The sequence below is a fragment of the Schistocerca piceifrons genome, chromosome 2, assembly GCF_021461385.2.
Source record: "Schistocerca piceifrons isolate TAMUIC-IGC-003096 chromosome 2, iqSchPice1.1, whole genome shotgun sequence".
NCBI lineage: Eukaryota > Metazoa > Arthropoda > Insecta > Orthoptera > Acrididae > Schistocerca > Schistocerca piceifrons.
Window position 1 is genome coordinate 1,013,611,985 of NC_060139.1, and position 18,594 is coordinate 1,013,630,578.

Here is an 18,594-nt window from a genome sequence, read left to right on the forward strand (position 1 = left end):
AGAACCAAGAAACAGTTAAAGGCATTTCTGGGTCTAGTGTCATTTTTCCGACGATTCATACCTGACCAGCTTTTAAATGATAATACCCTGTTAAACTTGTTGAGAAAGAATACACCCTGGATATGGAATGAACTGTGCCAGCAGTCATTTGAGCAAATACGACAAGCCCTTCTAAATGCTAATCTACTGTCACATCCTGACATGTCAAAGGAATTTTGCCTTGCTACAGACGCCTCCACTGTCGGACTAGGCGCGTGTTTATTTCAAATCGATGAGGATGGTGGAAACAAGAACGTAAGAATAATCGGTTTCGCAAGCCGAGTGTTGTCAAGTTGTGAACGATCATATACAGTCACCGAACTCGAAACACTAGCAGTAGTATGGGCCATGAGGAAGTTCAGATACTATGTGTACGGAAAAAATGTAAAAATTTTCTGTGATCATCAGGCCTTAAGTTTTTTGCTGACATGCAAGTTAATGCACGACAGGTTGACTAGGTGGGTGCTTGCTCTGCAGGAATATCAATTTCAAATAATGTATATAAAAGGTTGTGACAACGTAGTGCCTGATGCTTTGTCACGGTTGCCACAAGGTCTGCCTGAGTTAACAACAATACTAGAACAGGCAACAGAGTACAAAATTTTAGTTATGAAAGACCCTACTTGTCGAAAAAAGTTCCTGCAGACGTGCAAGCAACTGCCTAGTTTACAGGACGAAGATGCAGCTTGGGGAAAAGTCAAACAAGAACTCCTATCTTCGGGTGGAAATCAGATAGGTAGCCATTATTCTGTGCAAAATGGGGTATTATATTACCGGAAGGAGGTTAACAAGGACTTGTGGTGTATCTGTGTACCGGAAGTATGTATTAGTGATTTAATCTGGCACGTGCACCTTTCGTGGGGACACGTGGGTATTGAAAAATGTAGAGCACTTCTCGCAAGACAATGTCATTTTAAGAATATGAAAAGAATAATTCAGAATGTTGTAAGGACATGTGTAGTTTGTCAAAGGACGAAACCTACAAATCTGCCCACTGTAAGTGAATTGCATCCTGTTGTTCCTAACAAACCATTACGACTAGTTTCTGTTGACATTCTAGGGCCACTACCCACTGGCAGAGGTGGTGTGAAATATGTATTTGCTGTATATGATGCCTTTTCCAAATTTCTAAAATTGTATCCTGTAAAAGCTTCAACGGCCACACCCCTCATTCAAAAATTACGAACAGATTATTTTGTTAATGTTGGCAAACCACAGATTATATTATCCGATAATGCCACCTATTTTACTGGTCTCAAATGGAAAACGTTTCTACAAGAGCAAGGTGTTAAACACATTTTTGTAGCTCGATTTCACCCGGAGAGCAGTCTTGTAGAGCGTACCTTTAAAGAGTTGAACAGGTTCATGAGAACTTACATTCCGAACCGCCACACCAAGTGGGCAGAATACGTTTCGACTTTTGAGGAACTCCATAATAGATTGCCACATTCAGCCACCGGTTATACTCCACTAGAAGTCATGTTTGGAAAGAATGAAACCGACAGCTGGCTGTCACCATTACCAACTGTACCACGACAAGTTGTACCTCACGAACAAATTATAGCTGAGACTCTAAATAACTTAACGAGGTGCGCGAAGCGCCGAAAGGAGAAGCATGACAAGAAACTAAAGAAGGTAACAGTGTATCAACCAGGTGACTTGGTTCTAATAAGGACTCATCCCAAGTCATCTCTGTTAGCGAAAAAGAATAAAAAATGGCAACTGGTGTATGCCGGGCCCTACAAAATCATAGACATACCACATGGATGTAGCTATTTGTTGGGTGACGTAGAATCTGGAGAGATTAAAGGACTCTATCCATACAAAGACTTAAAGAAGTTCGCTCAGTAGAGCAACGTTTACCTTTGTGTGTAGTAGGTTAAGTTTATAGCGTATTTTTTCTGTGTGTAAATGTTCCGATTTTAGTGTAATATTTAAAGACAATGAGGCACACAAGATTAGTGCGATTCAATTTTGTAGATGTTAAGGAATAATAGTATTTTTAAGCAATTGCATTTTGAAAAAAAAAGTGAACGTAGATTTAAGAATATGTTAAAAATTTCATGTTGAAAAATGCTTTAAAAATATTTTTTAAAAAAATTCAATAGCATGTAATGATGAAAGAATTTTTCATTAGTGTGTCATGAATATTTTTGAACTGTAGTAGTAACGCAACTTATGAAGTTCAATATTATAGTGCATATGTTGTTCTATGTATTTATGTCTATACCGATTTTGAAATATGCTCAATCATAATTTACTAAACAACATGAGTGCAGGGTGTACATCACCCAAGGTACCTCATGTGTTGTGGACAAAGTACAAAGCAAATCAGTAAACGCGACTACCGCTAAGCACTGTTAAAATATATTGCCATCTGCTAAGGCAGAGATTTGCACGAATTTGTAGTGTAAACAAAAGTCACAAATCTAACACTAATCTAGGAACTTGCACGCTAGGCCAAGATTATAAAATGTGTACAATAATGCGAGAGGCAAAGTTTTGTAAAGTCGAGCCTGGCTCTGGAGAGCAAGTACGCAATGAGTGGGCAGACATGACATGGGGACTTACCTCAGATGAGACGGAAATACAATTGTATAGTCAAAAAATCTGAAGGCAAGTACGACTCTAAGTGGAAAATAAAAAGAGATAATTAGTGCGAGAAACTGGTAAAATCCAGCACTAGCCAAAATCCAGTTCAGACTGAACGAAATACATTAGTGTTTGTGAACTAATCGAAACAGTTACTTTAAGCAGTGTGAAAAACTGTGAAGGTGAAACTGTAATATGGACAGTGAAGTGCTAGTATTGAACGTTCAACAGCGGTGAGGACGCCAAACGCCAATATTACGCACGAAAAACTGTGAATTTACTATAAATGTGAACTGTTAACGTGAAGTGAACCCACAGTCAATATTTTTGGGACAGACTGTAGTTTCAGTGAGCACAATAATGCGAGATTGGAATGCGATGCGTGGACTGTTGCAAAACAGCGACCGCAGAAACGGCGAATGTTTGTGCTAAGCTCGTATTGGGACACTCACCAGTGCCTGCGAGTGCGGCGAAAACATAAATAATTTTATCAAGACAAAAACTGACGTGTAATGGAAACAGTGGCGCATCAAAACTGCATTCACGGGAGAAGGTCCATGTCATGTTTTCTGCAAGACAGTGCTAGCTTGACACTCGGAAACTGGCGAAAACTTAACAACAACTGCCGCACTAATAAATGCTCCTTTCCCACTAGCGTAACCATCTGCAGCGGGAAACAAATATTACGTTGGTTGTGTGTGTGTTTCATGTACTACGTCGGAGATGCGTAGCAGAGCTGACTCCTGCCAACAAGAGCGGGGGGCGGATATCATCCCACTCCGCCGCGCCTGGCCGAGACAGAAGCGCATCGCCAACGGTGCAGCCGATCAGCTGATTCTGACGTTCCGCGACGGCGAGAGACACGCTGGCGTCGAGCGGGCGTTGACCTCTCCGCAGCCGCCGCGAACGCCGAGCACCGAACACACCAACCGACGCCGTCGCGAGCCAAACGTCGCGGCGTAGATCATCAACGACACCGCAATCAATTGTTTTAATGACCTCATTTATTTGCGTAGTGCAACAAAACATTATTTGCACATCCTGTATTCCAATGACATCCCAGAAACATTTAAGTGAAAGTGACCCAAGTAGTTAGTCTGTCGCTCCGCCGAGGTTTTCCCCAGGTTTCCCTACGGCCGCGCCAAATGGGGAGCGAACAGTTGACACCCCTGGGACTTCAAATATTCCGGACTAACTCGTGGTTGTATACCTTGAACTTCATCTGTATTACACTTTGTGTGCAACACACCTCAGTAATTACAACATACGATGTGACATATATAGACTATGAAAGAAAACTCTGCGTGTGGACACTGTGGACATGAAAGTGGAAATATTTATGTCAAAAAACACGAACATTTTTTATGACATAAACATTTCGGGGGGCAATATAGCGTCCCCAGTGCCATATTACGAAAAGACCATATTTATAAAGAAGACATTCATAATTTGTAAGAGATTTTTTTTCTCATGTAGCCTTAAAATAATAATTTCTCTGTGTAGGTTTAGATTTCAAAGAAATAATTTATGACAGAATGATCTAAAGAGACGCCCAGTTACACTCTTTTGTTAATTTTTTAGTCGACCTTTCTTCTTCGCTTGTCTTGAATGTGTCTAGAGGGACATCTTGTGTGTGCTGACGAATGTAAGCATATTTGTATGAGTTAAGCATATAATATACTGATTTAAATTTATTGTGCACTTTTAATTTGTAAGAGGTGATCCCGATTTCATGTCCGCCTTCCTTGAATTAACCTGCATTCAAGTACTTTACAGCTCAACAATCGCAGCGGCCGATGCAGCCAACGACGCCATTACGTGGCGATATTAACTTATGAAAAATTAGCGGAAGCGGAAAACTCGCCCGCTATTAGCATAATATTAATTTTTCTCCACAGCCGCACGAAGTTGCAGAAATACTTAGCTTTAAGATTCTTATTTTCAGTAGCATAGCCGAGACCCAGAGCCAGGACTCTGACTACAATACAATGGTTAACGGAGGTAAGAAAAATACTCTCGCGCGTGTGTGGGTCGCAATTGTAATTAATAACTAAAGATCTTTTGCTTTAACGTCAACTGACTAGCCGAGGAAATTTATATGAAAAGTTTATTACATTGTTCAACTTAAATATCATTTTTATGAAGGCCCGCCACGTAAGTCGGCAACAATCAAAAAATAATAATAACAATAATAATATATTAAATTACGACGGCCGACGGACGCGAGATATAGTACATCTCAATATGTTGATTTCAAGGTGTGGAGTGTCATCTTTCCCAATAAAAATGATAAGTCGTACAATTCTATGCTCCATATATGATTCTGTACTTGGTAAGAATTCGTAGTATGGGAGAAAGCTGAAAACCTCAGACATCGTCAAGAGTAGCGTCTTGTTGACAGGAGTAGTGATCACTTAAATGTTTTCGGTGATGAAGTCCATGTATGCGGAGACCCTCGTGTAGACTGCGGCTCCCCCTTGAGTGGAGCACGACGTCGGTGAGAAGGACACGATTCCGACCAGCACTCCGTTCTGCTCCAGCGGGCCTCCATCGTCGCCCTGTACGCAGCACACACAGAGTCTTGTGAGACCACCGCGTTGGTACACAGAAGAAATGCATAGTAGTAGTCACCACTGCCACTTGCTGTGCAAGTTATTAACCCTAGCAATACCAAGGCATTTTCCACAATGTGCATTAGCATGGGAGGGTGGTGGTACTTTATGCCCACCCTTCAAAAATTGAAAAAAGAAACAAAATTTGTAATTGTGGTTTAATGCTATTAGCAACATAATTTTTAAAGAGATACTGGTGTGTAAGCAGTGTCCAGAAGCTGAAAATACGTTTTAGCACACTTTTAGCAAAATCAACGCACTTTCAGTGACGTCTCCTATGGACCTTATGACCAACCCAAAAAATTTTGAAAATGTAAATTTGGTTCATTTTCGTAGACTTTTACTCTGATTGTACTCTCCAAAGAGATACTGATGTGTAATAATTGCTCCGAATCTGAAAATACTGAATACGACATTCGCTGGGGAAAATGACATCTACTACCGAGATTTATAGTTTTAGGTTAAGCTTAACTGAATATTTTAAAACATATGTGGTATTCGGTAGAAGAATTCCTTAAAAACAATGAAATTTTTCCTAAATTTTGAAAAGTAAAGTTATTGATTAGACTGCAACAATTTCAAAATGTGGGCATAATAGGCTCTGCACCCTATCCCTCTGGTACTGTGAGGGTTAACTGTAGAAGAGACAAAAACCGTAGAATACACGAAGCAATGTTTATAGCAATGCCTTAGGTACTGTCTGCTCATTAAGACATCATCACTGCCCTATATATCTCATTTCTCTTCTGGGGATAGCAGTCTGCCACTAGTAAAAGGTAAGTATAGAATTCAACTTTACTGTCTCTTCTTCACACCTTTTGTAATTTACAAGGACTTGTAGCTATGCGTTTATTTTTATTTAGTTTCACATTAGTTATTGACTTATTATTTTGGTGGTTGGAATAAGCACTTTCTTTAGTCTTATATATAGAAAATAATGACAGAAATAGCCAGTTTCATTGTAAATTAAGGAAGTGACAGTCTTCTCGTATTGGCGTACCAAATAAGAGTGATGGATGCATGTAGCACGCACCATGGCGCGTACAAATGTTTCCAAACAATTCTGCATCCTCTCTTGTTAATGTAAAACTGATGTGTGGCTCGGTGGCTCTATGTGATGTGTGAAACAGAATTGTGCTCAACGGAGAATTACAAACCCTACATCGAAATTGGATTCTGTAACGAATACACTAGGTGAGAACGCAACAGAAAATTTGGCAAGAAGTAGAAAATAGTATTTCATAAGCAAGTTATAGCGTAAAATTAATGTATCTTACATGGAACAACAATCTGACACTAAACTATTGAACACTGATGAACACCATGCGCTGAATGACTTCATTTGTACTCTATTCGACACATATCATCTGTGAGTGCCTATCTATGAACATTGCTTTAGAAGAGACTGAAGAATGTGAGAACAATATTTTTTAAATGTATGATTATCCACTTATAAGACAGAAGAATGTTTTATACAAAAGAGGCCAGAAGAGGAAGATAAGATATGGAATCTGCTGCTCCTAGATGTATGACAGTGAAATTTCTTTTCCATTCGGTGTATTGTAAAAAGTTTCTTAGATGGAATTAATACTGTTTCATGAAAAGTATTTCTAAACAAATGAAATGAAAATACAGTGTCTGTTAAAAAAATTGTAAAGTACTCGACTACGGATCCAAAAGTCCTGCGTCCGATTCACGATCAGTCTCCGCATTTTTGTCTGTTACTTATTGTATCTTTCACCTTGAAAAATGTTTGATAACGTGAAAATGGTGAGCTGGGTCGTGGTTCGAAATCCTCCTTAATCTGTAGATCCGCCTGTAATTGGCTGGATAAGTCAGTTAAAAGATTGGAGTAAGGCAACAGCATACCACCTCCAACAGCCTAGTAAAGCTCTCCGGATTTGTGACAGATTTATCACTCTGACACCACAAAATAAAACCTATCTGCCTACGTCCCCTGATTCAGTTATGGGGAACTCTACGGAACTAATTAACCATAAAAATTTTGAAGACACAATGATGCAAAGATTAAATGACGGTAAGTCTTATACGTTTTGGTAGTTATCTCTTTTAGATACTTACTAAAAGCTATCAGTAAATGACCAGCCTCAGGCATAACCTTGAAACATTTCACTCAGAAGTTACTAGATGTCTTGGTTGGAACGTTAATGTGAAGGATGGTTCACAGGATTATGGTTAAGTCTGTTTTGGCTTCACTTTCCTTGAAGAAAAGGCTCATCTTATCGAAAACAGAATGAATTTGACAGAGAATACTATAACTTTGCGCAATTCAGCTGTTGTTTCATGTTCTGCATTTGTTACGTAATTAATAATCAATTTATTCGTCCGATCAGAAATCTTTGTCTTCTTTCAGTTTCAACTGAGGGACAGCAGCATTTTTTACTTTTATTCTTATCAAAACACAAATTATGTACGATTGCAATGTTAATGCCTGCCTCTCGATCTCACACAATGTAGAACTTTTTTTTTTTTTTTCAGGTCAGCAGTCTTCTGACGGTTTTGATGCGGACCGCCACGACTTCCTCGCCCCAGAGAACCACTTCCACCCAACGACCTCAGTTACTTGATGGACATATTCCACCCTACTCTATCCTAGTTTATCTCTTCCACAGGCCGCACGTTCAAGTCCTTCATACCCATGCCATTATTACCTTCCTTTCCATACTGAGTTACCTGTTCACTGCTGTCTGCCGCCATATCCTTTCTCTAAGTTATAATCTGGTCCTTGTTTCTTTGACATGTATATCTGAAACATGGTTGTTGGTGCTGGTTTACTATCGATTCGATGAGAATAATCCTAACACTAATTTGTTCAAACTTACTCACTCTCTAATGCAACTTCCCATTAATAACGAATCCCACTTCCGTTATACCATTTTCTGCTGCTGTTGATGCAACTCTCTATGCTTCCCACCTGATATTTTCTTTCATTTTCACTTCACTGATCCCAACAGTATCTAGATAAAACATTTGCATTTTCCTTTTGAGATGTTCTACCACGTTCGCGTTCCTGACATTCCACATTCCAACATCTATAATGTTACCCTCTCGTTGGTCATTCAATCATTTTTTCATGGTTCCCTCCCCCTTTGCAGTAACGGAGATTCTAATGAGAGACTAATCTTAAATACTTAGCCAATGGAGAGAACATTATCTTTAATGCTGTGGTTTCCATTGTCTTCTGCATCCTCTTGCAGTCGCTCTTTGTTAATTTTTCCGCATTTTGTGAGAAATTTCCCACACGAATGAAAATTTACTGAACGTAAATGTTCGTATTATTAGATCTCCAAAGGGAAACGTGCGTTAACAAGAAAAACTTAAAAATATTGATTTGATTCTCCTGCGGAACCTGTAAATATCTACATCTTGTTCTCCAGGTTCTTCCAATAAGTTTCCGTTCGATTAGAGTGCTGTTGTTTCCGAATTTCTGGATACTTTCTTCAATTTCCTTTTTCTTGTTTTCCCTGGAGAAGGGAATGTAAAACCTTGTTTTGGAAAAATACCTCTTTTCACAATTTCATGTTCTTCAATCTCGATCTCTTTCAGATCTTGGGGCATCTTGCAGGAGAGCGACTTTTCACGGTTGAATTCTCTTGCATATTCTGTTTCGATTCATCCGAATCAGATGACCATAAATTCTCGTTCTAAGTTTCCTTCTCGTTATTTTTCGTTTCTCAGTGTTCTCGAACAGATCTTCATTACTCATTTTCATGTATTTACGATTATTTTTTGACACCAATATTTTCTTAGAATTTTCCACTACTTCTCCTACACGTTTCCTATTTTCGCTCTCGGTCAGTTTCAGACTTGCAGCTGCATATAATCATTCTGGTTTTATTACTGTAGCATACTGAAACTCTGCTTGAGTGGGGATATATCTGTTTTTGTACACATCTTTTATCAAATTAAAGGCTATTTTCATCCTTCTTTAGATATGTCTATGAAGTCTGGTCCACATTTATACATGGTCTTTAAAAGAAAAAAAGAAGAGTCTCATATTCCTACAGGCTGTAGTATTAGTGAAAACTAGAAGAAAAGTTACTATAATGATACGACTGAAAACAAATAATTGTTTAGGTATGAGTCGTTAAAGATCTCAGTTCATAGCCTGCATTTTATTGGTAGATAATGATCTTTCCTTCTTGGGGGACAACAGGCACATAGAATTTTTGAAAGTAATTTCAGCCATTTGACTGTTAATAAACGAACAAGTGACAAATGGTGGAAATTTCTTTCAAACAATTATTGATAGATAATTCATAGTAGATGCCATAGTAAATTACCACAACGCCCTCGAGTGAGGCGTTGCAAATCCTCTAGCAATCACGGACATAGCTGTATCACTTCACTGACATTGTATGGGCTGGAACTGTCGGTGGCATACTCGCAGGGTCAAAAAGATTAGCATGTGATCTCATGCGAATGGAGCTAGGTGTATTAGAAAGAGTGCGTGATGTACTACGAGCAATAGCTGAAAAATGTGTCAGGGTGCGTGGTAGCCACCAGCAGCACCGATACTGATTATAGTGTCCACTTGTAACAAACAGATGGAAATTACTGCAAAACGTGATGTTTATTACCTGTCTTCTTTTTTCGGTAAATACTAGCTCCACGAGAAAATCGTGGCACTTTTTATACATAACCGTTATTTATACTCTGTTTTAGTAGACTATATTTTAAGATCTCTTTTTTCTACAATTATTTTCAAAGTGTTGCTTTTTATTTTATTGCCACTGCTATGTCTCCTGACAGTATTGCATGGTGGTCGGCAATAGCTAAACACTGAATTCTAAGATTCTAATTTTTGTTGCCAAACCGCGCTTTCTTCTTGAGTTCTTCTTCCTTTTCTCGACTAAAATGTAATTCTTTTCTACGTTGGCAATAAATGAAATTAGTATTTTTACTCCTTCTCAGGAGACAGATTGATGTAGCTTTTTACGTCTGTTCTCAATCTTTGTAAGGTACAAAAATTGCCGTTTTGGAGAGCTGTCTTCCTCCCTTAACATTATGTAGAAAAATTTGCAGTTTATTTTTGTTTTAATCAGTTGCAAAGAAACATTTGGAACTTTTTTACCTCAACCTTCATTAAAAACCTCATCTGGCGCTAGTTTTGAAACAACATTTTCGAAATTTGCTATCTATATATTTGATTTATCTCTTAACTTTACATTTATTTGAAGAAATCTTTGCATTCTTCTACAGTTTGTCCTCTACTTCTCCATATGTCGATTAAAATGACAAAGTGTGTGGAGTCCAGTCATGATAAGTTTGTGTTTTGGCTCTTATTCTGCCACATTCATCAGGTGTTATTTAATCGCTCTTCAAACTCTACGAATCCTAACGTTCCGTAATTTATAGCTCTTTAGCAAATAGTAACAGAACAAATTGGGTTGGTGAGGTCCGTACCGTAGTCTACTGAGACACGCTCACGTTGGAAGGTACGGAAGCACGAATTTGTGGGCCTTCCTCGTGGCCTGGAGCTGTTCTCCTACCGGCCCCAGCCCGCCTGTTCCCGATACTCGTACACCTGGGCCACCGAATGATGCGCCAGGATCCCTCCCGCACTTGACAGTAATGCCTCCGATAAATAGTCATATAAATCACTACCTGTCAGCGTACAATTTTTAGGCGACACACGTGAATAGTTCCAAACCTCGACAAATACGCACTGCGGTCGCAGAGCTGGCAAAAATGCTTCTAAATGTCAATGTGTGATCCAGGAAATCACTTTGCTCGATGGCAACGTACTTGTCTGACTTTAATCCGATCTCTCATTACTAAATTAGGAAATTTGTTGTAAGTTCCTATTGGAGCAAACTGCTGAGGTCATCGGTCCCGCCGGTCGCTGTAGTCGAGCGGTTCTAGGCGCTTCAATCCGGAACCACGCGGCTGCTACGGTTGCAGGTTCGATTCCTGCCTCTGGCTTGGATGTGTGTGATGTCCTTAGGTTAGTTAGGTTTAAGTAGTTATAAGTCTAGGGGACTGATGACCGCAGATGTTAAGTCCCATAGTGCTTAGAACCATTTGAACCATCATCAGGCCCTAGGCTTACACACTACTTAATCTAACTTAAACTAACTTACGCTCCCCCGAGGGAGGACTGGAATACGCGAGGGGGTGAGCCGCGCGAACCTTGGCAAGACGTTCAGACCGCGTAGCTACGCCGCGCGGCTTTCATTACTAAAGAAAATAAATTAATTGAGTGAGCTTGCGATGATTATGAGTGTGAGGAAATTCACTAAACAAAACGAAATGCCTTAACGTATCTAGGTGGGATTATTTTCCAAAAATATAATCTTGAATCTATGTGATTGACGGGGTAGCAGACTTCTGATCATTACGTTGTCTGCATTCAGATTGGTGTGCAGCCCATCGATATTTGTTCTCCATAAAGCTGCCCATCAAGCCCCGGCCGCAGTGGCCGTGCGGTTCTAGGCTCTTCAGTCCGGAACCGCGGGACTGCTACGATCGCAGATTCGAATCCTGCCTCGGGCATGGATGTGTGTGATGTCCTTAGGTTAGTTAGGTTTAAGTAGCTCTAAGTTCTTGGGGACTGATGACCTAAGATGTTAAGTTCCATAGTGCTCGGAGCCATTTGAACCATTTTCTACCCATCAAGTTTGCTGTGTTATCAATACTAGCCGCTTCATAACAATTATGAATCGGTACGCTATGTAAGTAGATGGACCCATGAAAATAATTGAAAAATTGAAAATAATTGCTGGACCGTGACATGCTCCGGGATCCATTCCTAGACGAGGTTTCGAAATGGAGACCTAGTCCGATACACGCATTAATCTACCAAGAATTAGAAAGTCGGCCGTTTCGAACGTACGCCTTTCATACATCAAAAGATTCCGCAACGTTTGACGCATTTCACTTGTTGTGATCAGACATTAAGTCGCCTGTCGCTTCTTTCTGCTATAGTCGAGTCGGCGTAAGTGTATCCCTGACAGACGGCAACGCTCTCGCCAGATTTCTACTACGAAGTGTCAACGGCTGCAGGTGGAAACAACAGAAGTTAACAGCACTCGAGTAAGACTGAGTTCATGCCACGGAAAAGTTTACAAACTCGCGTAACGTGAATGGTTGCAGCAGCCCCGCGATGCTTCTGTGCCCAGCTCACAACAACTGTCAGCGCGGAGGTACTGATGCCAAAAGCGAGTAAGTAAAAGAGTCTGTTAGCACGAACTAACGGACATTGGCTGGCTTTGCCAAACGGAAACTGAACGTTCTGTATCCGCCACGTTTCGCGAGACGCAGCGTGCTTCGTCACCTGAGGCAGAGCTTCTTCCTCCTCGTCGTCACCCGGAGCAGCATGATACAGCCAACACTCTTGCATACGTTTTATCTAGAGTGAATACGAGAGTATCTGACCACCAAGGATTGCAACTTTGGTAAGATCGCAGTTTGCAGCAAACCTTGCACTCGCCTCACGTAATCGGGAGCTCTGTTGTTCCGTTTTCGTGAGTTTTTAAGGACAAAAAGCAGATGTAGGCTCGTGTCTTTATTCAGATTGTGGTTCGGAACAAGTGTTGGTCTTAATACATCTCCGGAAGACGCATCCGTAACCTTAAGTAACCTACGAGTAGCATTATACTCTGAAAAGCAAAAGAAACCGGGCCATCTGCCTAATATCGTATAGGGCCCACGTGTGCACGCAGACGTGCCACATGGACTCGACCAATGTCTGAAATAGTGGTGCAGGTAATTGACACCATGAATCCTGCAGGTCTGTCTATAAAACCGTAAGAGTATGAGGAGTGGAGATCTCTTCTGAACAGCACGTTGCAAGGCATCCCAGATATGTTCAGTAATGTTCATGTCTGGGAAGTCTGATGGCCGGCTAATGTGTTTGAACACAGAAGAGTGTTCCTGGAGCCACTCTGTAGCATTGTTCTGCTGGAACTGCCCAAATCAGTCGGAATGCACAATGGACATGAATCTATGCAGGGTCGCAGAGAGGATGCTTACGTACGTGTCACCTGTCAGAGACGTATCTACACGTATCACGCGTCCCATATCACCTCAACTGCACGCCTCCCACACCATTACAAAGCCTCCACAAGCTTGAACAGTTCCTTACTGACATGCAGGATCCATGGATTTATGAGGTTGTTTCTATACCCATATGCGTCCATTCGATCGATTCAATTTGAAACGAGACTCGTCCGACCAGGCAACATGTTTTCAGTCATCAACAATCCAATGTCGGTGTTGACGGGCACAGGCGAGGCGTAAAGCTTTGTGCTGTGCAGTCATTAAGCTCATATCGATGATGTTTCGTTGAAAGGTTCGAACGCTGAAACTTTTTGATGGCCCAGCATTGAAATCTGCCGCAGTTCGCGGAATTTGGCACTTCTGTCACGTTGAACGATTCTCTTCAGTTGTCGTTGGTCCCGTGTTCGCAGGATCTTTTTCCGGCCGCAGCGATGTCGGTGTTTCGGTGTGTTACCGGATACCTGCTATTCACGGTACACTCGTGAAATGGTCGTGCGGGAAAATCCCCACTTCATCGCTACCTCGGAGATGCTGTGTCCCATCGTTCGTGCGCCGACTATAACATCTCGCCTGCCGCGTGGCTGAGCGGTTCTAGGCGCTACAGTCTGGAAACGCGCGACCGCTACGTTCGCAGGCTCGAATCCTGCCTCGGGCATCGATGTGTGTGATGTCCTTAGGTTAGTTAGGTTTAAGTAGTTCTAAGTTCTAGGGGACTAATGACCACAGCAGTTAACTCCCATAGTGCTCAGAGCCATTTGAACCATATAACACCTCTTTCAAACTCACTTAACTCTTCATAACCTGCCATTGTATCAGCAGTAACCGATCTAACAACAGCGCCAGACACTTGTTGTTTTTTATAGGCGTTGCGGAGCCATATTATGCCTGTTTACATATCTGTATTTGAATACGCATGCCTATACCAGTTTCTGTGGCTCATCACTGTATATACTCCTGCAGTACACTCAGTGTGAGATGATCCCGGACAGTTTCTGTGTAGACAGGTCGCAACTCCTTCTCCTAACTACAACTCAATTTTGTGAACGTCTCTATGGCAACGGGTCTTCATAGCTCAATAGATGTCTACTGTTTTCGCCCAAAGCCGTTTGCGCTTCGTACCTGAAATCTGTCAAAAGCGCCGCTAGGTGACAGGAGTTTCTCTGATTTGACTATAGTGTGTCTTACTAGTAAAAAAAAAAAAAACTATTTAAACTTCATGCGTGATGCAACAGTTGTTCACCCATTTCTATACTTATGACAACATATTTCCTGATATTTGGGTCATAAAATGATGTAGCTTTGTAGGTACATTCAGCGGCATATGGGAACAGTGTATGCGAAATATATTGCGAGTAGAGTTACTATGTAAGAAGTAATAAATTTAAACGTCATGCATAAGGCTGCAGTTAGTCATGCAGCTGTTTATGACATCATATCCGCTGAACTATCTGCGGTACCATGATACCAGTTTGTAGGTGCATTTAGCAGTGTATATGGGTAGTGTCGGCGAAATTTATTGCGAATAGAGTTAGCAGCATAGAAGTATTAATTTAAGCGTCATGCATGATGCAGCAGTTTTACACGCATCTCATTGTTTAGGACGTTACATCTCCTAACTTTGGTAGTTAGGTGGTTCTTGACCCTCGGCAATTGTTGCTCGACAGTACGGGATTCGTGTACCAAATTTGTCTGAAATCGGTCCAGTGTTTAGGAGGAGATGCGAAACATACATACATCACTTTTGTATTAGGTTTGGGCATCTTTTGTTAACCTTTGATATTGTTTCGAAAGAAAAGTGGTCTTATTCGATGTTTATCCAAAATCACTCTGGAAAAAAACTATATAGTTGGCCTGCTAGGGAACTGCGTGATTATTCTATTACATTAAATATTGTGTATTCATTAACTTCTACCTCTCCCAGGTTTTACCAGTTTCAACCATATGTATTTGAAAGCATGTTGAAAATTTCATGTATTTTCATGGTGTGATGAGCTTCTTGCTTGCGCTTGTATACAGGGCTACGTTTCACGTACGTTCTCTGTTTCACTTATATGTGATTAACAAGTTTCAGCAATCAAGGTAAATAAGTAGCTGATGTTGCTGCTCAGATATCTTCGCCGGCCGAGGTGGCCGAGTGGTTCTAGGCACTACACTCTGGAACCGCGCGACCGCTACGGCCGCAGGTTCGAATCGTGCCTCGGGCATGGATGTGTGTGATAGGTTAGTTAGGTTTAAGTAGTTATAAGTTCTAGCCGACTGTTGGCCTCAGAAGTTAAGTCCCATAGTGCTCAGAGCCATATCTTCGAGTGCTGATATCACTGATTGTGGATCATTGCATTCACCAACACGTTATATGTTACAGGTCTTTAGCCATAGTAGGTAACAGTTTGGCAAAGACATTTGATCATGCACGAGTTGGACCTTTGTGTTGCCACTCCCACACTTGTAAGTTCTGTCGTAAGTGATAAATAATTTCATGCACGTCAATAACGTTCACTTCCACCTATCGCTGGTAAAAGGGTCAAATCTTCCATGTATCGAATTAACTTTCTGGAGGTAAATTTCAGGGCATAATACCTGCAATTTCACAGGAGAAGTGATCGGCTCAAAAAGGGCTCACAAATTAAAAAAAAAAAAAAAAAACGCACAATCTGCAGCAGAGCGATATATTTACTCTGGAAATTGAGCCTCAGCAGCACTTAGACCTAAGCAAAGCGGAAGGAGGCTGTTCGGTCTATATACTCACCGCACACATGGAAATGCCTTCATCGAAAGGTCCTGTACACAAAATGGCTTCTGTGAGCACAAACGATGTCACATTCATGTATTGAAGGTATTCCAGGCAAGTTCCATAGTCATAGATAGTGACGGTGACAGTCTGTAATATCTCAGTGGGTCGACCAGTCTCCGTGTATCCCCAACCCCAGAGGGTTGCGTCGGACCCGCCTGAAATGTGGACAAGAGAATACAGAAAAGGCAATCTAAATTTACGATATGTTACCATGTACAGGGCACGAAACAATAAGTGTGTGGCAACAGTACATGGATACATTAACGTAAAGGCAAGCATAAGAGGGAAAACCATAAATATTTTATAAAATTATAAGAGGTAATTAATATTTATTAATTACACGTACATCGAGGCATGTATGCGCGTGGCAACTTTATGCAGTTATGAAATTACAATGGAAATATCATTTGGGAATAACAATGAGGAACTGACAGATTCTGCCCCGAGCCGAGGGGTTATGGGAAACAGTTTAGTTAATTCTTAAATTAACAAATGTTTTATTACTGAAAATTAAAATGTTTGTAGTTAAGTACTAGAAAAAATCATTACTACCTAGGTACTTATTGGGGAACAGTGATACTAACAACACAAGCAGTCATAGTTTTAGTTGTTTGTGAAAATAACAACACTAACACGTAACGGGAATTCCTGATTGATGTAATTAACTTTATATCGTGAACTAGATAAACAACAATATACAAATGACTAAAGTTGCTAAACTATAAACAGTATCTAACTCTGAGAACTGAGTATGCTTTGATTCCCCAACGTGATACAGAGGCCCGAAATACTGACACTTGATCTGAAATTCTGAAAAACTTTATGTTTTAGATATATGTTAAAAAATGACGAAATTCCTCCAGCTGTATTAAGGTCTTGGTTTTATTGGCGACTAGTTTCGATGTTGTTACAACATCACCTTCAGACCCATACTTGTTGACAGCAACTGTATGTGTCTAACACTAGTAGTCAGTGGTGAGATAGGCCTGTTCCATGCGGTAGGCAGGTAGTCGCTTTCCACATGGAACACGCCTTTCTCACCATGACTACTAGTGTTAGACACATACAGTTGCTGTCAACATGTATGGGTCTGAAGGTGATGTTGTAACAACATCGAAACTAGTCGCCAATAAAACCAAGACCTTAATACAGCTGGAGGAATTTCGTCATTTTTTAACAAATGATACTAGCTGACGTCCCAAATCGTCCATTTCAATTATGGAGATACGAAGTGTATGTTTTAGTTCGCAGTCGCAATTTATTTATTTTGCATGTTGGCTACCATTTTCGGCACACAGTACCATCCTCAGGCCATACCCTGTCATGCCAGTCGTCACGCCAGCTTTCCAAGCGAAAGCCGGCACTTCACTGAACGAGACTGTGGTAAATGGAAATGTCGTGTGGCTAGGGCCTCCCGTCGGGTAGACCGTTCGCCTGGTGCAGGTCTTTCGATTTGACGCCACTTCGGCGACCTGCGCGTCGATGGGGATGAAATGATGATGATTAGGACAACACAACACCCAGTCCCTGAGCGGAGAAAATTTCCGACCCAGCCGGGAATCGAACCCGGGCCTTTAGGATTGACTGTCACGCTGACCACTCAGCTACCGGGGCGGAAGAGACTGTGGTAATAGCCATCTCTGTCACTGTGCTACCTTCGACAGTTACTGCTCGTGCGCTGTTTTACATATCCTCCACGTTTAATTAATTCATGCAGATTTCGGGATGTTGAGTTCACACTACCGTCACTTTTTTGTTTTGTTAGAAGCTTTAATGCAATGTGTATTAGTGTTGACTACCAACGGCACATCTCAACTGCCTGCAGGCTCTACAGCCAACAAGCAACACTCGTCTAATGTTTACCATCCAGTTTTGTTACTGGAGCCGTGTCAAAGATCTTATGCTCACATTCGATCTTGGTACTTGTTGCCACAATTCCTGTCGTAACTATCTGATACATTACTTTAATTTTCATTATTCCGATTTTGTATCCGTTTCTGGTTACAACAGTCCTGGATAACAGGGCTTGTTAAAGCGTTACTTCCGGGACGGGGAGAGGAGCCGACATCGCATCAAATCCGTCCGGCGGTTTAATGATGAAGATGGTGCCCTGACCAGCCATAATGTGATTTTTAAGCGGTTTTCCCCATCCGACTGGGTGAATATTTGACTGGTATTCCAGTCCCACAACACGTACACTATTTGCAAACATTTAGGGAACTCTCACAAGTTTCCACATGAATAATACTACACACAGACAGTTGGGGTTCACACGTTATGTCCCTAGCGGTAAAGGGTAGTGGGGGTGGGGGAGGGGAGCGTAGGAATGGCATCTGTCCACCCCTTAAATCAGCTATGCCAAGTCCGTTCGTAGCCATACCGACCCTGCACAAGGCAAAAGGAAAAGTTGAAGACATAGTGTTTTCAGTTTCAGTATTGTTTATGAGGTGACAACGACAAGAAATTGCTGTGTATTAACTATAATAATTACCTCTATTCAACTCGATTTTTCTAGACAATTTAAGGGTTTTGTTAGAA

At 41.1% G+C, this 18,594-nt stretch overlaps 1 protein-coding gene across 1 annotated transcript in view; it reads right to left on the reverse strand.

Moving 5' to 3' along the window:
* Positions 1–5,045: 5,045 nt before the first annotated feature.
* Positions 5,046–18,594, reverse strand: part of LOC124776069 (chymotrypsin-like elastase family member 1) — a 35,701-nt gene continuing 22,152 nt past the window's right edge. Inside the window, exons 5-6 of the mRNA XM_047250912.1 lie at positions 16,012–16,211; positions 5,046–5,189 (exon numbers count right to left, since the gene is read on the reverse strand). Of these exons, the coding sequence (XP_047106868.1) occupies positions 5,046–5,189; positions 16,012–16,211 (344 nt within the window). The remainder of the gene's footprint in view (positions 5,190–16,011; positions 16,212–18,594) is intronic.